At 47.5% G+C, this 25,273-nt stretch overlaps 1 protein-coding gene across 2 annotated transcripts in view; it reads left to right on the top strand.

Moving 5' to 3' along the window:
- INPP4A (inositol polyphosphate-4-phosphatase type I A) overlaps positions 1-25,273 on the top strand; it is a 139,963-nt gene that overhangs the window by 82,706 nt on the left and 31,984 nt on the right. The window contains exons 5-17 of one of the 2 annotated variants that reach the window (XM_023515770.1): positions 527-645; positions 2,772-2,888; positions 3,174-3,253; positions 5,382-5,493; positions 6,382-6,472; positions 6,970-7,117; positions 10,570-10,700; positions 12,704-12,808; positions 13,297-13,405; positions 15,634-15,651; positions 19,108-19,291; positions 21,051-21,269; positions 22,321-22,570. In XM_023515770.1, the coding sequence (XP_023371538.1) occupies positions 527-645; positions 2,772-2,888; positions 3,174-3,253; positions 5,382-5,493; positions 6,382-6,472; positions 6,970-7,117; positions 10,570-10,700; positions 12,704-12,808; positions 13,297-13,405; positions 15,634-15,651; positions 19,108-19,291; positions 21,051-21,269; positions 22,321-22,570 (1,683 nt within the window). The remainder of the gene's footprint in view (positions 1-526; positions 646-2,771; positions 2,889-3,173; positions 3,254-5,381; positions 5,494-6,381; positions 6,473-6,969; positions 7,118-10,569; positions 10,701-12,703; positions 12,809-13,296; positions 13,406-15,633; positions 15,652-19,107; positions 19,292-21,050; positions 21,270-22,320; positions 22,571-25,273) is intronic. The other variant, XM_023515771.1, reaches the window with a different exon arrangement.

The following is a 25,273-nucleotide window of genomic DNA, read 5'->3' as shown; positions in this document are numbered from 1 at the left end:
TGGTCTCCAAAAATAAAAAATAAAATTTAAAGAGGCTTTGTTCTTTTGCAATAAAATTTTAATTTTCTTCTAGTGTACATCCATCTGTACACCAAGACACATGGGGCAACATAAGCTTAGAGTTAGCCATTGAATCATAGGACGCAGGCATGTGCAGCTCTTCTCATTTATAGACCTGTGGCTGTTAGCTCAATTGACTAAAGTTTAATTAGTTATTGAGGTCGAACTTTTCAGACCCCATACAAGGTTGTTGACTTTGTGTTCCATTCCATGGACACAGAAACCCCCTTTCAACGCAGCCTTCCACTGCAGTATGGCATTGCTATCAGGGAGGGTGGTGGTGGTGGGGAGTCAGAGAGATTTGTTTCAATTTTAAAAATCACCTCTCTGTGATAACCAACAATGTGATCATCTCATCTCTTAGAATGTCATTTACTCTTCAGGCTTTCTTTGGGTGTTTGGAATAGAAAACTAATAGGTACCTGGTTTTAAAGGATTCATGTCTTTTCGCTTCTTGGTTCTATAGCTTGCAGCGAGCTGCATACTCCATCGCTAGATCGAAAACCAAATAGTTTTGTGGCAGTGAGTGTAACCACCCCTCCTCAGGCATTCTGGACGAAGCACGCACAGACGGAGATCATTGAGGTGGGTGTGGCTGGTCCCTCTCTGTGGGAGCCCTGAGACAGGTTTGAGTGGTACTGCTAGCCCTGATGAGAGGTCTGTTTAGTTACCTGAACATCTGTGGCTGCAGTTATATTTATGTGAGTTGTTGCTGTTTCCCCGGGGGTTTATAGTCTATCAATATTTTTCATCACACTCATCTTGGTGGCATTTATATTTGCCACATTCTTTGTAACTCTTCATAAATATTGGCTAGTTATTTTTGAACAGTGATTCCATAAAGGTGATTGCCTTTTAAAAAGGAAGACCTAATTCCTCCTTGTCACCTCCAATTGGCTGGTACTTTTGGAGAGTTGTGTTCATTAATCAAAGCTTAGAAGAGTGTTAAGTATATTAACCAACCCTCTTGCCCAGACATACCCCTATTTTTGTTTGGTTTTTACTTTTATGGTATGTATTCAACTCCTTATATTAAATTAAATGATACACATTCATCAGAGGAATTCTATAAAAACCCTCTTAGGTAAATGAGCATATTACGTAAGCTATGACACTAAGTGTAGGAGTTGCTAGCATGAAATTCTTCAGGGTTTTATTTGTAATGTGAAGAATTATCAAACAAGTTGCATTTTCTCTTCCTCTCCAATTGTGCATTTTAAAAGTTAGTTCACTCTTTTAGTTACTAAGAAACTTGTTTTTAAGTTCAAGATGGCGATTCTGTTTTCTAAGCATTTATTGAACACTGCTTACACAGTAATGGACACTGAATCATACAGAGACCACTGGGACCCAGTTCCTCCCCTGAGGAGTTGGCCGGCCTATAGATGGGGAGGCAGAAGTGAATGGGGCTGGCCCCGTGCAGAGTGTGGGAAGTGTTAGAGAGAGGAGGAGAGCCCCAGGATGCTCTCAGGGCAGTCTTGCTAGGGTAGGGCTTCAGGAGGTGCTGCTCCAGTGGGTCTGGAGTCTTGCAGCTCCCAGGGGGTGCCCATGTGGCCAGTTTGGTGACTACACATTGAGGAGGTTACCCGAGTTCTGAGGTAGTTCTGCAAAGGTGTGATGACAGGAAAGCAGCATGTGGGTTTGGGGCCCAGCTGCACCCTGATCAGTGTGTATGAAAGGCACAAACAGGAAAGCAAGGACAGGACACTTTGAAGATCAGGCCAACACAGGCCTTGTGGAGTTTTGTGCATGGCAGTCCCCTCATCTGATGTCCTAACTCAGACAGTTGTTTTGGGGTATAACGCAAGACCACTTTGGCAGTGGGAGGGAGTAAAGTGCATGTGAGCTAGGCCTGGAAGTAGAACTTGCAGGAGGAGTTCATGGCACCTAAGCTTTTAGCCTGCTTAGAAAGAAAGTCAGAGATGGCCTTAACCAAGGGCAAGTGGGGGGAGAGTTTGAGTTGGGTTGAGGCTTCTGCAGGCCACCCAGGAGGGGCTGTCCAGTAGCACTGATGGACTCAGCTTGGGGCTGTAGAGAGAGAACTTGGGCAGAGGCAGGGACCCCACCCCCCCCCACAGCAAGTACAATAGGAACCTCAAACAGTTTGGTTAAGGACGTTAACCATTGTCTGAGAAAGAGAATGTGGGACTTTGAGGGCAGGGCTAAGCTGCCAGGAAATAGCCACCTATGATCTAGAAACTAGCAGCTGGCCCTAAAAAAAGGATAGCTTAAAAAAAGTCAGGCTTTAATCATTCCAAACACAGGCTTCTAGAAATACGTAATAAACCACTTAGAGCCATTCATTTCCTCTTTCATCTGCCCATTTGTATGTCTTGCAGGAGCATCCCGAAGCAGTAGGTCCAAATACATACTGCACCTTTAGTTGTAAACTAAGAATGCAAAGGGACATTCACATTTCAATTTTAGAAAATTCCTCCCACTGAGTGTGAAACCCTCAGAAAGAAGCACTCAGGCACAGCTTGTGCAGTGAGTCTTGTTGTATCTGGATGTGTAACAGTCTATGTCAGACTACATTTTCTTCTTTTAGAAGGCAGTTTTTCAGTTGTACACATTCGTTTAAGCTGCCATTAGCATTTGTGTTGATTCTGTTAGAACTTTAGTTTCTTATCCTGAAAATGTTGGTGTATTTCAAAAGCAAGTACTTTAAAAAATCCAATTTCGTTTTCTAATTATTTCCTTCTCTGTTCTAGGGAACCAACAATCCTATATTTCTGAGCAGCATTGCCTTCTTTCAAGACTCTCTTATCAATCAGATGACACAAATCAAGCTATCTGTATACGATGTCAAAGATAGATCTCAGGGAACAGTTAAGTAACGCTGCAGTTCATGGGATTTTCTTCCTTTTTTGTAAAGTTACGTAATCGTTTGAGTGAGATGCAAAGCCAGGTTGACTTCTGTGACTGCTGGCTCACAAATTAACTCATGTCTAGACATACTAGTCTTTGGGAATTTCTGAGCTTCTCTGTTGGCTACTGATGTGAGGGTGAGATGTGTTGTGGGCACTGGCCAGCCACACTCCCTGGGGTCATGGTAATGGTATCGGAGGCAAAGGCAGAGCACTAATACAGTCTCTCTTCCCTTCTCCTCTCAGATGTATTTACTGGGCTCTGGAACATTCATTGTCAAAGATCTGCTCCAGGACAGGCATCATAGGTTACATTTAACACTAAGGTTGGTATTTAATTTTATTCTTTGGAAAGGATCTGGAATTATGAGGTATAGGAACAGATGGGGAGACGCCCCTTTTCCTATAATGAACGCACACCCAGAAGCCAGTTTCTGTGGGGATGTGTTTCTTTATTAAAGTAAAACAATTAGCTTATCAGAGGGCCTATCAGGGAATGGAAATTTGTGGCATCTGTAGGAGATAGGAACACGGGTATGATCAGGCCTAAAGAAAAGCCTAGAAATCTAATAGTACTAGATGTGTTTGCCTGTTACCTATTTCCTCCCAGTAGAATGTAATCTCCCAGATGGCTGGGATTTTTGTCTGCTTTGTTTCATTGCTGTATTCCAAGGACCTAGAACATTGCCTACTGCTCAATAAATATTTAAGGGAATGAATGAATGAATGAAGGGGAACTCCCTACTCTATCCCTGGCTGGAAAGATGAAAGATGTCAACTCTTCCAAGATCATTTTAGGGGACGTTTCCAAAAAAGCTCTTGACTTGGTGTTCTTTTTTTGGCCAGGGCCAGGTTTGAACCCGCCACCTCCAGTATATGGGGCCAGTGCCCTACTCCTTTGAGCCACAGGCGCTGCCCCTTGGTGTTGTTTTTCAAAATAATATAAAAAGTAGAAAAATATCTGGGAAGAGTCCAGAATAGCAAAGAAGGCCTGGCATGTTGGTTCATGCCTATAATTGCAGCACTTTGGAAGGCTAAGGAGGGAGGATTGCTTGAGCCCAAGAGTTCGAGATCAGCCTGACCAACATGATGAGACCCTGATTCTACAAAAAAATATAAAAAAAGTAGTGAGGCATGATGGTGCATCTCTACAGTCCCAGATACTTGGGCTGAGGCAAGAGACTAGCTTGAACCTGGGAGTTTGAGGCAGCAGGGACCTATAACTGTGCAGGTGCACCACTTCAGCTTGGGTGACAGGGTGAGACCCATCTCAAAAAAATGAAAAAGAAAAATAGAAAATTTGGCAAAGCAGATTAAGTCCTTGCAATATCAGACCATTCTAAAACTACTGTATGACAGTTGCAGGCTTTAGCTGTCCAATCAACAAACAGTATAAGAGCCCTGTAGCAGCCATTAGCATGCATGTATGGAGAACTTGATTTCAGGAAAAAGGAAAAATCTTAGGTAAAGAAAGAAGGATCATGTGAGGGAAAGGCTGTTGGAGAAAAATATTTAGGTATGTCATATGTCAGAATTAATTCTAGTTGGCTCAGAGTTAAATGTGTGAAATGGACCTTCATAAAAGGGACTAAATATGACTACACATGGTTCCCAAGTTACAAACATCCAACTGGCATACAACTTGCACTTACAAATGGGGGTTGTTACAGGTCATAGGTAAATGTACCTGTTCTAACTTGTATACAAATTCAGCTAAGAACAAACTTACAGAATCTATCTCTTTTGTAACCCGAGGAGTACCTATAATGAATAGATAGCACAGGGATACTTTTCTAAGCATGAGAATAATGAGAGACTCACAAAGGAAATGATGGTAAGTAGATGTGACCACATAAAAATTTAGAACCTGGCTAAGTCGAACATCATAAATAGAAGGCCTCAGACTGTCCTGGATGAACTGTCCAGGCAGCTGTCAGCCACTTCAAGGGATCTCAGGGTCAAAGCCGACCAGGGCTTGAGTGGCATCAGCTATGGCGTATCAGGATTCAAGGCTTCGGGAAGCCTTGGCTGGTTACTTGGAGCACAGACCTTGGCCTTGGGGATAATCAAAATGTTAGAGTGGGAAGGAACAAAATGGGGTCCGATGCCAGAAAAGGTGCTCTTCAGTTCTGGCTCAGAGATGTGTCCCCATGTGGCAGCTCTGGAGCAGCACTGGCCCCTTTTCCGGGAAGCCCTCCCCAATGTCACTTGGCATGGCCACACTTTTCTGTGGGGCTTTGTCCCCTCCCAGACACAGCCCTTCTCTGTGTCCCATGGTTTCCTTGTCTGCCTCCCCTGGAGGGTGACTGTGCATTTAGTGAGCTGCCTAGCTGACTTGTTGGCTGGCCCCCACTGTTCCCAGGAACTCTGAGGACCCAAAGTGGCAGAACTGCATTTAAGCTGAAAAGAGTCACAGTTACGACACTAGTCATCAAAACATGTTGCTTGTTGCAGGTCTGCAGAGAGTGACCGTGTGGGCAACATCACTGTTATTGGCTGGCAGATGGAGGAGAAATCAGACCAGCGGCCCCCTGTGACCCGATCTGTGGACACTGTCAACGGGAGGGTCAGTAGGCTACCTTTCTCTTCTCTCTTAGAAAGAGCAAGAGGTCCTGTCCACATGGACTTAACCTCTGTGCTCAGTGAAGGGCAGGGCCTGCTACTTGGTTACCCCCCATGCCACTCACAAGATGCTCCATTTCTCCCCAGACACATCTCACAGTAGGGAGAAAAGGCTCCTGGCTTGCCAGGCTCTGCTGCCCTGCAGCCTGAGCCTGCTCTGGGCACGCATTAGCTACCCCTAAGGGTAGGAGCGAGTGAGCAAGAGCCCTGCTGGAGGAACTGCAGCCAGGACAGGATTCTGAGGGGTGTGGAGCATGAGCCGAGAGGCATTTGAGACCCTGATCATCTGTTCTGTTTTGTTATTGTCTTCCTTGTCCAGACCCATGTGCCCTGCGGGTGCCGTGCCTCGCACCCCACCTTCTCAGCACCCTTTCCCTCTCCCCTTTTCTCTCCCCCATCTATGCACATTCTCACACAGTCACTCTCATGCTCTCAGAGAATTCTCATTTAAGAGCCCCGACATGGAGAAGTAGTATTGTTGTAAAATGCAGAGATACCTCATCTTACCTAAAATAAGCCTAGAGCATTAGCTCTGGAAATATTCCATAGCATCTTCTATTTCCTTCCTTTGATTTTGTACATGAGGACACTGAGACACCAGGTGAAATGAGCAAGAAGACACACATCTAGAATATTATGTGTGCACCTAGTATGGTCAGTACACCAGGAGGTAGATGCATTTGTGGCTTGGGCAGCATGTTGATCATAGAGTTCGTGGTGGGTATTTGTTTTAAGAGTTCTTTTATGATGTGTTTAGGCCATGTTGCTGCTGAGTGCTTTGCAGCCATCTGGGTCTCACAGTTTTCTTGTGCTTTTCTGTCCATGTTCTTAGATGGTTCTACCTGTTGATGAGAGCTTGACTGAGTCATTGGGAATCCGCTCCAAATATGCTTCCTTGAGAAAAGACACTCTGCTGAAATCAGGTAAACAGCTTCCCCCACTGGTACTCTCGTGAGTGTCCGTCTCAGGCCCGTTGTCCCCCATTTTCCCCACCTGCTGTAATCGTCACAGCCGTGCACCTCAATCTCACCTCCGACAGCTCTGCTTCTCAGCGTGCTGTTCTTTTTGAGGCATAGGAAGAGTTACTAGTACCCAAGGAAGCCAGGTGCCTCCTTCATTTCATGCCTTCGTTTCAGTCTTTCGTTCTGCATTGAGTTTAGTGACTGAAATCTCCCTGCCCCCAGCCGCTTACACTTGAGAGTTAGTTACATGTTCTGGGACAAGAAGATTGCACGTTGCAAGAGAGGGACAATCAAGTTCAGGCGCTTGGTGGGTTTTTGGTTTAAGTGTTTTAATTCCCTTGAAGTGAATGGTGAGAGGACTTGGAGGTGTCAGCCTCATTGAGGGCCAGGGGAGGAAGACCCATGAGGCAGGTCTGCAGCCAGCTCACACACAGCCTGTCTCCATTGCCACACCTCAGTGTTTGGTGGCGCCATCTGCCGCATGTACCGGTTTCCAACCACCGACGGCAACCACCTGCGGATCCTGGAGCAGATGGCAGAGAGCGTGCTTTCCCTGCACGTGCCGCGGCAGTTCGTGAAGCTCTTGCTAGAAGAAGATGCGGCCAGGTGAGGACACATGGTGGGGTGGACCACCCATCACACCCATGCCATGTCTTGTGCCCCTTCCTTTCTGCGAGGTTGGCAGCACTCCAGCATTAGGTGGGCTGGCCTGCAAACCCAGGCTCTGCACTGTGCCCTTGGCTTGCAGATCTTCTCTATGACAGATTCCTGTGTAAGGATTTCACAAGATAGAATGCTTGAAGCCCCAGATGTCTGCCCAGCACCCAGCACCTCTTCTCTTACCCTTTTCTTTCTCTTCTTTTTTGTCCTTCAGAAAGTTGGAGTCGTTTGGGGGACGTAGCCCCTTAGTCAGTGGATTCTTAGGTTAGGGCCAGAGATGAGGGCTCCAGAAAACTGAGCATGACCCATAGGACACTCTGCTCCTATGGAGCAAGGGTCTTAACCCCTCTGCATCTCTCAGCCCCAGGTACATTTTATAGAACTAAGGCAGAGAGACACCTGACAGGTGGTTCAGGTCCTGTGGACTGAGTCTCCTGTCTCATCTTAGTTTGTTTTCTGGTCCCATAGCAGAACACCAGAAACTGAGTAATTTGTAATGAACAGAATTTAATTTGACTCTTGGTTCTAGAGGCTTGTTGGTCCAAGAACATGGTGCTGGCATTTGGCAAAGGCTTTCATGCTGCATCGTTCCATGGCAGAAGGAATAGCATGGTGAGAGAGCTCGTGAGAAAGGGCTGAACTCACCGTTATAATAAACCTAATCCTGTAATAACCAGCTGACTTCTGAGATGATGGCATTATTCTATTCATGAAGGCTTTCCTTTGAGGAAGAAAAACTCCTAAAGGTTCCATCTCATAATACTGCTCCATTGAGGATTAAATTCCTACCACATGAACCTTGGGGGTCACATTCAAACTACAGTCTCAGGCTGTCATTTCTGCTTTTTCTCCTAAAAAAGATGTTAATTATAAACACAGCATAACAGAGACGTGAAGGAACACAAGGCAACCAGAATTCTACTATTTTACTACCATTATTTTAATTTTTTATCTCAAAAAAAAAAAAATTCAAACAGGGGCGGCACCTGTGGCTCAGTGGGTAGGGTGCTGGCCCCATATACCGAGGGTGGCGGGTTCAAACCCAGCCCCGCTCAAACTGCAACAACAAAAAGAATAGCCAGGCGTTATGGCAGGTGCCTGTAGTCTCAGCTACTCGGGAGGCTGAGGTAAGAGAATCGCCTAAGCCCAGGAGTGGGAGGTTGCTGTGAGCAGTGTGATGCCCCGGGACTCTACCGAGGGCGATAGAGTGAGACTCTGTCTCTACCAAAAGAAAAAAAATTCAAAAATAAAGAAAAATGGTAATAATGCAATGAGTGCCCAAATTTTTTTCACCTAAATCTACCAATTCTTAATATCTTGCTAACTGCTTTATCTCTGTATATGTACATGTAGGTATTTGAAAGCTTTTCCTTCAGCTTCGTCATACTCGTATATGTTTACATCGTGCTAGTCACCTTTTCCATGGATCTTCCATGCTCATATTTTACATCTTAATTACGGCACAATTTCCTATTATGTGGTATATTACAACTTTAAGGAGTACATTCACATACTCCTTTAGTGCTTTAGTTCAAGGGTTTTGTTTTTAGCAACAGCCACATATCAGGCACTGGGCTTAGTGTGGGAGGCTTCTTGGCAAGCTCAACAAACTGTGGGAGACGTTCAGACACAGAGCTGGGAGCCACACACAGAAGCTCAGGATGTGTCAGCCTCTGCTGGAAATTAAAGGGGGAGCTGTGGGAAGGGAGAGGGTGATGAGAGCAGGCTTCGGTAGATGGTGACGTTACGCTGACACCAAGGCGTAGGGAGCAGCTTCATGAAACAGGGGCAAAGATGTTCCTGAGAGGGGCCAGCAGCTGTGAGGCAGACTGAGCTCCCATGCTCAGGGGCAGCCTGAGGCCAGTGGTCAGCTGGCTGGCAGCAGACGAGGACATCGGCTTCTCCACAGCCCTCCCTGCACTGGGTGTTCTTTTACATTCATTTTGCTATTTTAATAATGAAAAAATGGCACAAGTTTTGTTTTTGTTTTTTTTAACTTTAGGCAATTTAGTAGATTCTCAAGAACTTTTATGAAATTCGTTTGTTTCCCTCAAAGGAAAACGTCTGCATAGTATAAGAAGCTGAATAGTGCTGAAAGATTTTTAACTAAAAATATAACAAACATACTTCCCAGAAACAATCACTTTTTAGTGGATTGAGTGTTTACTGCTATACTTCTAAATATATGTGTATTCTCTTTTATTAACTGGTTTCAAGGATTAGCTGCTAATTTCCTGTGATGAGGATTTTAGGCCTTTTATGCTCTCTTAGTCCCCATTATTTTCCTAGTGTGTTTATCCTTTTTTCTTTTTTCAGTCTGTTTTATGTTTTTTGCTATTATGATTATGTAGCTATTACTCATTGCTAAGCTAAGGAGTTTATATTTCTGTTCTTATACAGCTTTTATTTTTCTGAAGATAGCAGTTCCTCTTTTCTTTCTCTCTTCCTCCTCCTCTTCTTTGTTCTCCCCTCTTCATCTGCCAGGGGAGGATATGGCCAAGGCCAAACCTGTCTGATTGACCAGCAATGACACAGCAAGACTGTTTTAGATTCAGGCCCCTCCTTACTGTGTAGGCAGTAGAAGGAAGAACAGCCAAAGGTACCAGCTCCTGTGGTCCTTGTCCCATATCTGAAAAGGACAATCCTGAGAGGGCCATGACTACAGCATGAGCTGAGGGTCCAGTTCTAGGCTGCAGCTGAGTGGTTTTACATTCTGCAGCTCTGTTCTCATGGTGGCAGGCAGGAGGTCCACATTGGAACCCAGGCAGCCTATGGTTCTGGCCTGTAGCTGAGCAGGCACCTGAGCAGGGTCGCCAGGGCACCATGGTGGAGCAACTCACCAACATCTCTCTTTTCTACATCTCTCCTCTGTTTCCTTTAACACTAGACTGAGTTTCTTTTTTTTTTTTTGAGACAGAGCCTCAAGCTGTCCCCCTGGGTAGAGTGCCGTGGCCTCATAGCTCACAGCAACCTCCAACTCCTGGGCTCAAGCGAGTCTCCTGCCTCCGCCTCCCAAGTAGCTGGGACCACAGGCGCCCCCACAATGCCCAGCTATTTTTTGGTTGCAGCCATCATTGTTGTTTGGCGGGCCTGGGCTGGATTCAAACCTGCCACCTTAGGTGTATGTGGCTGGTGCCTTAGCCACTTGAGCCACAGGCGCAGAGCCTAGACTAAGTTTCTGTAGAAAGCTTCTCCATACCTTCTCCCACATGGGCAGTGGTCTGTAGCTGTCTGTCCTTACCTCCCACTCAGTTGCCTTTAGACTGGCAGAGTAACCACTATTTTGGCCCACCTTGGGCATCAGAGATACATCCATGTCCATTTTGTTCTCCTGGGTAGGACTCCCCCTCCCTGGAAGTAAGTCAGCCCCATGCCTAATGTGTGTGTCTTGCTTGCAGAGTGTGTGAGCTGGAGGAGTTGGGGGAGCTGTCCCCTTGTTGGGAGAGTCTCCGACGCCAAATCGTCACCCAATACCAGACTATCATCCTCACATACCAGGAGAACCTAACTGACCTCCATCAGTACAAAGGTGGGTGCTATCCGTCCAATCACAGCACGCATGTGCCCCACATCCCCGGCCAGAGCTTGGAACCCACGGTTGTTCACATACTCCCACTGACAGACACCTTAATGGAGTTATAAAAATAGCTTCTCATGTAGGTGTGAATTCTTTCAAATATGGGTTTTTCAGATCTTAATTAAAAACACAAATCTGTGAATTGCAGTGAAAAGTCCTCCTGGGGTGTCATCTGCCAAAACAGCTACTGTAGAATGAAATTTATGGGAGACAAAATCACCAAGCTATTATTGGTTTGTGTTCTCTCTTCATTGTGGGCCAAAATCAGTGAAGTGACCAGAAGGAGATAGGCCAGTTGCCCTGAGACAGAGCAGCTTTCTAGATTTCCTGGTTTAAATAGTCAGTGGTACTTTTATCGAACATGTACACTGTCAGGTGAAATTCTCCATTTTAAGGCACAAAACAGCAAATGAAATACAGACACCTCACATTTTCTTCTTGAAAGATTCCATTTGATTTTCCAAATACTCTTAGATTTGGAAGACTGTTCTTCCTCTTGTATTCCAAATGGAATGAAGCATTTTTGTTTTTCGTTATCTTATGTGTGGCTTTAGCATTTCATTATTCCCTACCTTCAGATTCTTCTCTTCTATTCCTCTACATAATGGAATTTCAGGGTTTAAGGAAAATCATCACCCCCCTAATGTGGTTTTGACATAGAACGTAGGAACTTGGATAAGAGGAACCCAAATGCAAGGTTGGTGTGAGTCTGAAGTGCATACATAGCATAAAGAAAAGGGCAGTATTTGCCCAAAGGAGCCCAGGGACCTCTCTGTGCTGGAGGACAGGTACTCAGGAAAGTGGAAGCCCACACAGCCCTGAGCAGAGCTCAGATGTCAATGTGTATCCAAATCCCTTAAGAATTTTGTTAAAACATAGGTCTGGGATGCTGCATTTCTCACAGTGCTCATGCTGGTCTGTGGGCCACTCCCTAAGTATCAGGCTGCAGGGCACAATCTCCTGTGGGGAAAAGCAGAAGACAACTGCGGGTCTGTGATTCATATGATGGCAATATATACTTTTTTTTTTTTACTAGATGGAATGTTTATTTCTTCTTCTCTTCTCATCATCAGTTCAATTTGTAACCCTTTTGTTTTGTAGGCATGTGTTTCTCTACTTAGTTATGGCAGGGGTCCTCAAACTTTTTAGACAGGGGGCCAGTTCACTGTCCCTCAGACCGTTGGAGGGCCAGACTGCAGGCCCTGGGACGAGTCGGCTGTAAGATAGGCAGCAGTGGCAAAAACACCCAGTGGGCCGGATAAATGTCCTCAGCGGGATGTATATGGCCCACGGGCTGTAGTTTGAGGCTGCCTGAGTTATGGATTCTGATTATAGAAATAAGATTAAGGGTACTTGTTACAAAACGTTGTCTAAACTCCTTAGCCATCCAGGTGTGCACAAAGGGACTTGGTTAGGTCTGTGTGCAGAGGGCTAGACCAGTGCTATATTGCATTTGCTGTTGATCCTGATGGACCGGGGGTGATGAGCAAACCTTTTCATCGCTTTTCAGAATTGAAATATGTTGTTCTAGCCAAAGCAGTTTCTTTGATTTTGGATAATGGCCATCCCTAGATTTGGAATAGGCAGTCTCTGGCATGGACCCCTTTGCTTTTTATAGTAGTGCTGACATCGTGCTGCACAAAATCACATCTTTGTGTCAAATCTCTCAGCTGAGCGCTGAGTCATGGACGGCGCAGCATCATTACATAGCCTTCTGATGCTAGTTCTCCCTGGCTCTGTTCTCCACCTAAGCACCCACAACCAGTCTCCCAGCCAGGAGGCTGCCTTCTCATCAACATGAAATGTGCCCCTGGGCGACTCAGAATTTTCTAGGCCACTGCCAACACATATCTACATACATGCAGCATCATCTTCCGAATACCATTTTTCTTTTTTCTATCCAGGAATACAGGAACATTTTGATGGCCTTTGTTTTCTCATATTTCACTTCTTAGGTCCCTCGTTTAAAGCAAGCAGTTTGAAAGCAGATAAAAAGTTAGAATTTGTTCCCACAAATTTGCACATACAAAGGATGAGAGTTCAAGACGATGGAGGATCAGGTATCTATTTTTCTGCTCCTTTTGTTGAATCCCATTTCAATTCTTTTCCCCCTGGGTACTTGGTCCCTGAGGGCTCCCTACCTATCCGGGTTTCCCTGTGTGTTCTGGGCAGCTTGGAGAGGAAACACATCATGAGGACCTTTGAGGGGTCTCTGCTAAAGAGCCCAAGCCCCTCCCTGCTCTCCCCACGCTCCAGCTTCCCTTTGTGTTTCTGTGGTTTCCCAAGGAGGGATGCAAACAAGTGTTGTTGGGTAGTTTCCTGCAGCCCCTGTGGTTCTCACTTGAGACACAGGACCCCTTTTTGCTGAGATGATGGTGCTGGGCTCCAGCAGGCCCTTGGGCAGCCCAGGCTGTGGGGTTAAGGGAACCAAAATCTTCTTGGAAATGGGCAGGTGGGGTAGGATCCAACACATGTGTGCATATCCCTATAGCTGGCTTGTTCACAGGCCTGAGCCCAGAGTAACGGAGGAGAGCTTTCTGTCATTCAGATCAGAACTACGACATCGTCACCATCGGAGCACCAGCAGCACATTGCCAGGGTTTTAAGTCAGGAGGTCTCCGCAAAAAGCTGCACAAATTTGAAGAGACCAAGAAACAGTAAGTAGTCAAGGGAGTCAGTGGTCCTTGTACAGCTGTCTGTTGCTTCCTACTTTAAAAAAAAATCAGAACATGACTGCAAGAATATTCAGCCATCTGATCTGCTTTGGCGTGGCTGGAGGGGCTGCCCGTGGACCTTGTGCTGCTGCTGCTGTGTGTGTGTGTGTATATGAGAAAGAGAGAGAGAAAGGCAGAGAGAGGCTGAGTTGGGTGAGTGACAAGGGCACCGGAATGGTGGTCCCATTCCTGCAAAACTAACAGCAAATTGTAGTTCCCTTTAAAGTGGGGCTGCAGGCAGCCACCCTGCATGGAATCTCTGCTGGCTCAGTGTCCTTTAGTGTCCCTGGTCAATCTTTTGAACTCCATAAGTATAAAGCCTGGAAACCTCTTTCTTTCCTAAACGATAGATAGCAGTGGTAGACATGCCTAGTTTTTAAAAGATCCAAGGGGCTACCTGGAGGGGCGTTTCTGACAAGCACAAGGCAGAAGGACATGGCAGAAGCAGTACATGCAGGGAGATGTGGCCAGATGCACAGTGGCCAGGGTACCAGGGATGCAGGCCACCAGATGTAGGCCTGGCCTGGGAGCAGACAAGTCAGTGCATGTCTGTTGGATGAGCAGTGCCTGAGGCAAGCATGTGGAAAGTGCCTGGGAGCATGGAGTTGGGCACCGGCCCCTCCCTGTGGGCAGGAAGGACAGACGCATACCCCCAAGTTGTTGTTTAGGTGTGCAGGAGGTATTGGTGGTCTTCCAGGATGTCACTTGTCAAGACTTAAATGAAGTGGAGGTGATAAGCCTAGATGATCTCGTGAGGCCCTGGGGAAGACCACGAGGTAGAGGACATAGCTTGAGGCCTCAGGTTTGGTTAGAGGAATTATGACTTGTGCATGTATCTAGGCTGGTGGGAAAGGTGAAAGTGGGCGAGGTGGGGTGAATGGGAAGAAGATATCGTCAAGCAGCATTCCAAGAAGACGGAAAGAAGCAGGACCAGGGAGCTCATCCAGAGAGATGAGAGAATGAAGTAGAGCTCCACAGAGATTTTTGGAGGAAGGAACAAGTGGAAGTGTCAATGGACAGAAGGCGGGTGGAGAGGGTGGGCCTTATCCACTGAGAGTGGAATGGCTTACGGGAAGGTAAGCAGAGGCTCAGGGAGCGCCACGAGCATCCCCAGGATGCTCAGAGGGCAGCTCCAGTGCTCGTGGTGAAGCCTGACTCAGCGCCCCATGGCCAGGGGTCGGGACACGACTTGAGAAAACTGGCCATGGATTGGATCAGGGTGAGTGGGAGTGAAAGGTCAGTTTGATGGTTGCTCAGTGGCCGAGGGGGTCAGGGATGCAGCTAGGAGCATCAGAGACCATGGGCAAGGCTGGGCAACTGAGCAGGGAGAAAGTTCTCAGGGAACGTTCACCCCAAGAAGTCACTATTCAGGTGTGTGCACAGGCAGCCCCAGGCTAGGCCAGAGCCCAGCAAGCCCTGAAGATGGGAGGAGAAACCTGGCAGGGCCGTGGCTAGGAAGGGGAATTCCACTGTCCCCTGGGAGGGGCTCCCTGGACAGCCTGCTTCACCTCAATTCATTCCCACCAGGGTCATGTCCCAGCACAGACAAACCTGGTGATCTGCCTTAGGATTCACTGACTCCAGTGTTCCTTTGGGAGCCATGAAGATGATGAAACTTCCCATGCCTACCACAGCTCCACACACCCAGCGAGAAAGCGTGTGTCTGTCCCTCTGTTGCATGTTGCCGTGTGGAGAGTGTGAGTGTGCGTGTGAGATGGAGCGGGCCCTGAAGGAGAAAGCCCTTTCATCCTGTGTGGCCAGTCACTTTGTCCTGGGAAGGTTGGGGCGCCGATACCTGATAACTCTGCATATTAACTTCAGAACTTACATTTCCCTAAACACGTCAAATATATCATATACATTTTCACTTAATTTCCTACTCATGTCATCAAATCACTTCCAGGTATGGTTTTCATCATTTGAACTTTCCTTTAAATGCAGAGGTCACTTGCCCCCCTGGTGGGATATCTGCCTGGGGCTTCAGGGCAGGCAGTGAGGCGGCTCTAATAAATAAGCGCATGGGGCTCATCAGTTTGCTCCTCCCTGTGTCGGGGCCTCCACAAATAATGTTAAGTATTTCAACAGAAAATATAACAGCTTTTTAATTTTTTGTTTTGCATTTGGTATTTGCTAACAAACTGCTAATATTTCATTTTGGTTCTTTTCTTTAGCAGTTTTGAGGAGTGTTGGTGAGTTTTCTGTCTGTGGAGCGAGTGTCTGTTTGGGTCTGGGTCTTGCTTTCACACAGAGAAAGTCTGTGCCGTCCCCAGCCCCACCTATGTAGGCATCACCCATGGGCCGGCCGAGGGCTCCAGTCATACGCCGCGGAGACTGGAGTTCTCCCTTCCAACTGCAATGTTCTTTAATAATGAATAGCCTATTTCCAGTCTGCTCTTTTAGTTTTAAAACTAGGCAGCAGTTTCTTGCTGCACTCACTCTGAAAAAGGACCCAGTTTCTCCCAGGATGAAGAAGACTTGGCTGGGGAAGCCCGTAGGTGTTGGGATCTCAAGTCAGCCCATCGCTGCAGTTGGGAATCCCTTTCGGTCTTTTACAAGAATCTTGAGGCTTTTCAGTTTTTACTTTACTATTACCTCTCGAATGAATGAAGCCAGCCTACATTTTCGTACTTAATAATTTATGCAGATTTTAGAAGCACTGTTACTAGGGTCAGTTTTATCCGGGGGTGGAGAACAAACCAAAAAATTGGGTGACTTTTCTGCCAGACAGTCAGATGGCAGTTACAAACCACCATGTCACCTAGGGGTCCCCACTGCTGTCCCAAGCCCAAACAGGGGCTCTGCAGTGGTGCTTTATTTGCAGGCACCTGTAGCCCTTCGAGAAATGCTGCTGCCTAAGAGCTACTGACTGGTGAGGCTCCGAGGCTGTAGCTGGGCCCTGCCAGAGGTGCCAGGCCTCTGCTCAGGGCATCTGACCGCAGGAAGTCCTGTGGACACCCCCACATACCCAGGCTGAGGCATCTCCACCTCTGCTCTGAGAAGGCCCTTCCTTCTGGGGATATTTTAGGTATGAAGGAGGGAGAAAGGGTATTTGGGGAGGGTTGCTGCTGCTTCTGCTTTCAGGAGGGGAAAACCCACAGCCACTTCTATGGAAGTGGCCCTCAGGCACCCCTCCCCTCCTTTTCTCTATTGAGGCCTCTTTGAAGGCCTGCACTTTCCCACCGCAGGACAAGTAAAGTACTTAGAGGTAGAGTCTAGAGGGCTGGAGGAATGGACCCTGGGACGAGGAGACCCAAAGGCCCAGCTGCCCCAAGACCTGCCCCTTAGGAAGTCTCAACCCAGGGGGTTTGGGTTGAACTTTGTCTGGAAAGTTCCTGTGGAATTAACCTTCTTCAGCTTCTTTCTAAGGACCTTCCACAGCTAACCTGGGCCTGGTTACCCCTACCCTCTACCCCCTTCTCCCATATACAAGAGGTCTGTGAGACAGGTTGGGGTGGAAGGAAGGAGACGGGTGAGGAGCAGGAGGCAGTGTAGCTGGAGCCTGTGAGGGGAGACTCCCAGTCAGAGAGTTCCTGCCTCTGGGAGCTCAGACTCTGCACAGGCTATCCTGCTCTGCTTCCCATGTCCTGAATGGCAGTTGCTCATCCGCTACCAGCCATTCCTGGCCAGCACTACAACACTTAACACTTATGCTCATCTGGTGTCTTCAGGTTAGCTCATGAGCCTGCCCTGGGTGGCGCTAAGTCACAGGGGCTGGGGTGGACCTAATGCAAGACCCAAGGGCCATACCTAGGATGCTGCCTTCTGGGGTTGCCTTAGGGGTTCATCCCCAGAAGAGGTGGCAACACAGTTAGTGGGACCAGGAGTCTTCCTTCCTTGGAGTTAAGATTCCTGGGAGTGTCTGTTTTGCAAAGCAGCAAAATGTCCAGTTCCCCATCCCACCTCCATGCCGCTGCCTTGTTTTTAGCACTAGGTAGCTGAACATGTGTTTGTATGTTCCTGATCATCCTCAGACAACAGCTCCTTGAAATTTGCCCTTTATTGCCCCTGCCATATATTCCCTATGCATGAGTCCCAGGTACTATTATTAGAACGTGACTCATAAGACCACTGGTGAGTGGAGGGTGAGATTTTTCTCTTGCTGAAGTGTACACAGCCACCTACATACACAGAAGTAGATCTACATGTAGCACATATTACATATGTACTCTAAGTGGTAGGGGCCTGGGAAGAATATATTCTTAAAAATCCTGTTTTGAGATTGTATTTAAAAGACTTTAAATTGTCTTAATGGCAGCTATTCATTTGGAAGAGTGATTGCAGATTGGAAAGCAGTGGTGTGCACATCACGCTGTGGAATGACTCTTGTCGTACCACACAGGCTTGGTCGTGGTCTGCTGCATGGGCTTCTGGCAAATCCATCTTTTTTTATTGTGGTGTATGGACTTGTGGTGGTGTTTCTTTCTGGGGTGCTCTGATTTTTGGTTTTTGCATGTTTGCCCCATAGTCCAGCACGGGAACGGGCAGCAGCAGTTTCCCGATGACCCACTTTTAGGGTTCCCTGGAAAGGGGCAACTGGGGAAGGTTCTCAGCCCTAACTGAGTGGCCCTCATCTTCAGGGAAAGCAGTGGAGGGTGTGGCAAGAGGTACCCTCTCTCCTCCACCTTCTTCCTCTTCCTGGAACCAGTCAGGGTCCCTCATTCAATGATCAAAGGGACACCCTTGCTACCCAGAGCTCACAGCTTCAAATTTTAGAATGAGACCTCTGAACTGGTAGCTTGTTCTTCACCCGCTGCTTTCTTTGGCTTACTCAGATGGTATGAAAAATTATAATGTTGGATTAATTAAGATCCAAGCAAAGAGGCATGCGGTTTATCATCACCGTTTAGGAGGCCCAGACATGCTGGCCAGCCCCACACAGCCAGGAGACATGGAGTTGGTCCTTTGGAGGAGCTGTGGCTTTGACATCATATCCCTGAATAGCACATGCTACCAATGCTGAACCGGGGTGTCAAAGCCGTTGAAGCACTAGGTGTCATCACTGGCTTGATACATTTTCCACTTCCTCTTTGTCTTTTGGAATGTTACTTTTCAAAGGAGGGACGTCTTGGAGCAAGGGAGAGGAGCGAAAGGAAGCCCAATTTCCTGGGGACTCAGTAAAGTCACAGATGTGAGGGGGAGAACTGTGGGTGTGTTTGCAAAAAGCTGGATTTCTTGATTGGCCAAATGAAAAAACACATTTTGGTTTTGGGGGGCAAAGTCCACCACCCACTGCAGTCTTTCCCTTCTCTGTGATAATCTGATCCTTCTGCTATAAGCAGACCCCGATGTCTCCACTAAAGTACTGCTTACAAGTTAACAGATGAGGTTCAGAGAAGAAAGATTATGAGCATTTGGGTAATTACTGGGTACAGTTGTTCCATATCTGTGCCCACATTCACATCCACAGTGAAAGTATAGATGCAACTGCATACAGATGAAAGACCTAGTCATATCTCAGGCTTCTACCATATAGACAAGAAGGATCTCCTAAGAATTACTCTTGCCCATCACTAACTTCCCTAGGAAAACTTCCCTAAGTAGCAGGATGCTTTATCTTAGGGTTAGTTGTGGTTGGGGTTGAGGTAATGCTGTTGTCCCCATCAGATTCAAGGGGACCCCTTAGAATCTATTCTTATCCTTTTTAGTACATCAGCTAGCTGCCAGTCCATAATCTACATACCACAGGACGTTGTCAGAGCCAAGGAGATCATCGCCCAGATCAACACCCTGAAAACCCAAGTTAGTTACTACGCAGAGCGGCTCTCAAGGGCAGCCAAGGACAGGTCTGCCACTGGCCTTGAGAGGACGCTTGCCATCTTGGCAGATAAGGTAGGAGGGGCTGCCCTGCTGCTTGTGGGCTGGGGGGTTCCCTTGGGTTTCTGGAAGCCCCTGGACATCTCAGGGCAGCCAGGTGTACCTAGAGCTGTCCACAAAGAGAGTGGCATTGGGATGACCGTGAGGCCCGTCTTTAGGTTCATTTCCCACAAAGGCTCAGGGAGGTATGGGGATTTAGCCCTGGCCACCGATCTGCATAGGCCAAGGACAGAACCCAGGGCATGTGACTCTTAGGTTCTGCTCATGCAGGTGTGTCTTCCAGCAGCTCCCTGGGGCTCACTTTATTGAGGCTGATAAATTCCTCAACTTTCTCTATAGAAAGTTATTTAGTTAGTGGAAGTTATTTTTTACCACACTTCTAGTGTAATGAAAAAAGAAACTGAGTTGTTACACACACATAAGATAAAAGCAATATAATTTTATTGACTAATAGTCAGTAAAGCAGCTTCTAATTAACCAAAACTTGATTCTGATTTAAAAATATATAAAAAGGCTCAGCACCTGTAGCCTGGTGGCTAGAGCACATGCCACATACACCAGAGCTGGCAGGTTCAAACCCAGCCTAGGGCCTGTCAAACAACAATGACAACCACGACAAAAAATACCCAGACCTTGTGGCAGGTGCCTGTAGTCCCAGCTACTTGGGAGGCTGAAGCAAGAGAATTGTGTAAGCTCAAGAGTTTGAAGTTGCTGTGAGCTGTGACACATCACTCTACACAATGACACATCACTCTACACAATGAGACTCTGTCTCAAAAAAAAAAAAAAAATTGGCCCATACTGAGTGGACAGACCAGACCCTTTTGCTAGATGGTGCTTTTTCGTGTCACTCAGTCTCCCTCTCAGAAGCACCCGCATGTGCACACACAGATGGTGATTGCACCTCCCCAGTTTGCTAGATTGAGCTGCTACTCCTGACCAGAATGTGCTATCCCTGTCATATGTGTTCACATAGCAAAAAGATTGAGAGGACGGGATTAGATCCACTGGAAAAGAAAGATACAGTTGTCAGCAACAAAATTACGCAGCACAGAAACCCTGTCAGGTACAGAATTCTCCCAAACCTCCGTGCTGGACCAGGTGTCCAGCTACCAGAGTCCAGGACTTTGGGTATTAGGTACTTAGGAGCACAGAAATAAGGCTTCAGCCAGGTGCAGTGGCTCCCACCTATAATCCTAGCACTCTGGGAGGCTGAGGTAGGAGGACTGCTTGAGCTCAGGAGTTCAAGACTAGCCTGAGCAAAAATGAGATCCTGTCTCTGCTAAAAATAGAAAAAATTGGCCAGGCATTGTGGTGGGCACCTGTAGTCCCAGTTACTTGGGAGGCCTCAGCATCACTTGAACCCAAGAGTTTGAGATTGCTGTGAGGGAAGCTGATGCCACAGCACTCTAACCTGGGCAGCAGAGTGAGACTAGATAGATGGATAGACAAGGCTTCGGTGATTGAACCAAAGTGATGCACTTTTCCTAGCAATAGCAGGCCAAAGGCATGTGGGGTAAAGAATGTCAGAGATGTCTCAGCTTCCTCTCATCTCCCGCGTGGTCTCCAGCCTTGGTAGGAAATTCCTGCTAAGAATCAGCCTAGTCAGGTCACATGGCTGCCTGTGTTCTCCAGCATCCTAAGGGATGCCGCTCTGTAGTTGCTCTGTGCTGTGGAGAAGAGCAAGGGATACAGTGCCTCAGGCCCATTCTCCTCCTCTGAGAGAAGGCAGACCTCCCAGCCCCACTGAGCCCTGGTTTGTGTGTGCCTGCAGACCCGGCAGCTGGTCACCGTCTGCGACTGCAAGCTGCTGGCCAACTCCATCCACGGGCTGAACGCCGCACGGCCCGACTACATCGCCTCCAAGGCCTCCCCCACCTCAACGGAGGAGGAGCAGGTGATGCTTAGAAATGACCAGGACACTCTCATGGCCAGGTGGACCGGGAGAAACAGCCGCTCATCCTTGCAGGTGGACTGGCACGAGGAGGAGTGGGTGAGTCTGCTGCTGTGGCCTACCAGCAGCTGCTGAACTTGGGCTGCAAACTGTGAAGGCTTTTGCCAGTCTCTTCCCCTCTGAGGTGCCTAAGAGGTTGATTCCTTGTGAACAAGCTCCAGGTTTCCTTCCCAGACAGCTCCTGGGCCCCTGATGCAAGGATAGAAACTATTTTCAAACCTTTGTATAGATGGGGAGCAGGGCTGTGCTGAGGGCTGGAAAGGAGGTGGGTTTTCCTCCTGAGCCGTTCCCTGTGAGAGGTCTTCTCTCCTTTCCCTTGTCTGTGCCCTGTGTGGCCTCTGGCTGCTTGAGTTGGGCCCAGCCTTTCCGTCCTCAGTGCTGTGTTTGCTGTTAGCCCTTCCAGGGCTGTTTGTGTTTGGGGGTGGGGATGTGGGAGCTCAGGTGCTCAGGCAGCTGGGTGATTTTGGAGCAGATGTCCCTGGCATTGTGTCATGCTAGTGTTCCTCTCACAGTTGGCCATGGGAGCAGGATCTGAGTCTCTTGAGGGAGTGACACATTAGTTTTTGTCATTTGTTTGGACTGCCATTTAGAGGCATCATTGTGGGAACACTGAATTATTAATCAGCAGCAAAGTGGTCCTCCAGCCCTGGCATCCTATAGTCTGTGTGGGTGTCTACAAACCCTTCCCAGTCCTCCCTCCCCACTCTCCTTCCCTATCTGAAATTACCAGGTGTTTGTGTGTGTTCCATTCTCTTACATCAGTAAGAGACCTCTGCCCTGTGCACTGTGATGGTTGTGGGTCTGCAGCAGTGGGAGGAGAGAATGACAACTGCTATTCTCTGTGCCCTGTGCCCTTCAGGCAGCACTGGAAGGCTGTCAGGCCTCCATGACAGTTATTAGCAAACATCTCCAAACTTTATAAACAATGACTGTGGGACATTGATTCATCTTTGAAGAGCAAATAAAACTTTAATGGGGAATTTTGAACTCTCTGAACATCATGTCTCAGGTTGGGGGATTGGCAGAGTGCAGTTCTGCTTGTTTTTCCCATTGAAAGAGCCCATGCAAACAGGCCTCTTTGGTTTGGAAGGAGAAAGTGTGGCTGAACGTGGACAAGAGCTTGGAGTGCATCATCCAGCGGGTGGATAAGCTGCTGCAGAAGGAGCGCCTGCACGGCGAGGGCTGTGAGGACGTTTTGCCCTGTGCGGGCAGCTGCACCAGCAAGAAAGGTAACAGCCATGCCTACTGGATCAGACCGGAGGACCCCTTCTGCGATGCCCCCTCCTCACCATGCCCCTCCATCGTGCCCTCCACTGCATGCCATCCTCATCTGGCCACACGTGCGTATGCATCCATGCTTCCCGCACTCCTCCACCTCATGCTATGTCGCTTCTGTGTGTCCATGTCTCTGACTCTGTGCCCTCTCCCCAACGCAGACTGCAGGGAGGGCTGTTAGCACGGGGGCATCTTAGGGCATGGAGCAGCGGGCAGTGAGAGTGGGGCTCCGCTTGGCTTTCCATGCACCTGGAGCCCGAGTATGAATCTGCACCTCCACCAGAGGCAAAATCTCAGTGCCCTCCTGGGACACACTGCTGTGGCTATAAAGGTTGGGCTCCTGGGCTGTTCAGGTTTGTAAACCAATGTGAGAACCTGAAGGAGGCTGGAATGTAGACTATCTTTCTGATGTGACTGTTCATTGTGTCAGGACCTGGTAGAATGAAGGGGGCAAGGTGAGTTATGCAGGGACACAGCTGGAGGAGGGTGGTTAGCAGGCGCAGAGGACTTGTCTACAGGTGGTTGGCATTTCCTGGGCACTCTTACCCAGCTGAGGCACGTTGTCTTGGGACTCGGTAACTCAGTGTGGAACCCTGTTCCTGGGCCTCTGGGAGACCCAGTTATCTTCCCTTTTTTTGACACCACCCCTCAGGGTAGGACGTCAGCATGAAGTAGCATACTTCAGAAACAGTCTTCTGTCTGCAGAGACACAGAGCACATGTAGACACCTGCCCTCTGTGGAGCTTTTATGTGGGAACTTGTGTTTCTAAATAAGTGGGTCTTGGGTCCCTGCAACTCAGGTGCCTTCCACGTTTTCCTGTAAGAGCTGAAGAGGGTTATGGGCCAGGCAGCCGAGACCCGGCTGAGACCTCCTCTTTGTTCTCTCGTGTGCATTCTGAGCTGTAGTAAGGCCCAGATGTACCAGGGTTAGACTGCATACGATGAAGGCTTTTAAATTCTGAATCGGGCAACTTCCATTAAAGGCAGAGTTGCGCTCCTGTGTCAGAGCCCCCCTTCGCCTCTTTAATCTCCCTGCCGTCTGTTTCCAGGGCCTTGTCTCACTTGAGCTCCTGTCTTAACAGTCTTCACATCATCTACTTTTCCATCTGTTGGGGGATCATAATTTAACTTCTTCAAACCTGTAATTGGTCCACAGAGCTATTTTGTCTCTATTTGTGTTATCCTTTTTATGTCAATTGTGTTTCTTTTTAAAATGTTATAAAAGTTCCTTACTCGTTTTTAATATTATCTCGTTTGTAATTTTAAATTTTTCTGCAGATATTAAAAGAGTGATTATTGGATTGTTTTTTAATGAAGGAACTAGTTTAATCAGATGTGTTTCATATTCATCACTTATATGTTATTTTTTTTCTAGGCAGACCCTATATTGTTTAAACTTAGACAAATTTAAATTCACTGTGAAAGTTATTTAAACGAGCATCTATTATGATATTTAGGGTTAGACTTGTGGGTAGTGTAAAACTCAGCTCTGGTGTATTAGCAGGAATATGAAGCATGCATTCGAGAGAGTCTCACTCTGCTGATCAGTACTCAAAGAAATGTATGAAACCATATGCCACCAAATTAACTCTGGACAATCCTTAATTTAAAATCTTTAGTGTAGCCAGGAAGCTGTTCTGTCCTCAGTGTGAACAGGAGGATTGGAAAGAACCAGATTGTGAGCTATTATTGTGAAGAATTATTGATCTACGGTAACTGAGCATGGCTCTGTCACAACTTTTGACTCCATTCCAAGTGCCTGGAGGTTAGTGAGCCAGTTGTGTTCACACCAACATATTTGTTATTTTAGAACGACTCTGTACTGCTTCAAAAGGCATTGCCACTTTTCATTCCAATTCCCTACCTTGTCCTGGGTCCTACAAAACTGATCAGAGCCCTGCCTGGAAGGTGGGACCCACTGTCTAGTCCCTGCCAGCTGGAACTAGAGGCCTCCTCCCCTCTTCATAAGTGCCCTGTACCACCGCTGTGCCTGCACCTACCCGGGCACGCTGGCCGCTGTTGCCCCACCAGGATTTGGTGGCTCTAGTGCATTCCTCATGCACACTCTCCAGCTTTCTTCTTGCTCAGTGAGGCATTCAGACTCCAGAGCAGGTTTTCTTAACCTTGGGTTCATAGCTGCACCCAGGTTCTTATGCCCCTGAGATTATTGCTGAAAATTTGCATGTGCATAGAGAAAAAGTCCATAGTGGTCATCATATCACAAAAGCCTCCGTGACCTAAGTCAGGTTATAACCTCTGGTCCCGGAGTACCAGAGAAGACTATCCCCTCCCCCATCTCTCCTTGGGTTGAAAGATGAATTTAGAGAGCTGGGTTTAACCCCTGATGCCTTCATAGGAACAGCCCAAGTCCAGCCGTTTGGGGTCATAAAACAGGCTCCAGACCACCTTGTTCTTCACCCTCAACCTGGGAATCCTGGAAGAGGGCATGTGGGGAGGCAAAAATCTATATATGTTTTCAAGGTTTCTTATAATTCTGATAAGCCAGACAGATGCTTAAGAATCCCTGCTCCAGGCTGTGCCTGTGGCTCAGTGAGTAGGGCACTGGCCCCATATACTGAGGGTGGTGGGTTCGAGCCTGGCCCCAGCCAAACTGCAACAAAAAATAGCAGGGCATTGTGGCAGCCAAACAACAATGACATCTGCAACAAAAATAGCCAGGCGTTGTGGCAGTACCTGTAGTCCCAGCTACTTGGGAGGCTGAGGCAGGAGAATCGCCTAAGCCCAGGAGTTAGACGTTGCTGTGAGCT

Source organism: Otolemur garnettii, unplaced genomic scaffold, assembly GCF_000181295.1.
Source record: "Otolemur garnettii isolate 467f Iridium unplaced genomic scaffold, OtoGar3 scaffold00079, whole genome shotgun sequence".
Taxonomy (NCBI): domain Eukaryota; kingdom Metazoa; phylum Chordata; class Mammalia; order Primates; family Galagidae; genus Otolemur; species Otolemur garnettii.
Note: the sequence above shows the minus strand (reverse complement) of the source record. Positions and strands in the feature narration are given on the sequence as shown.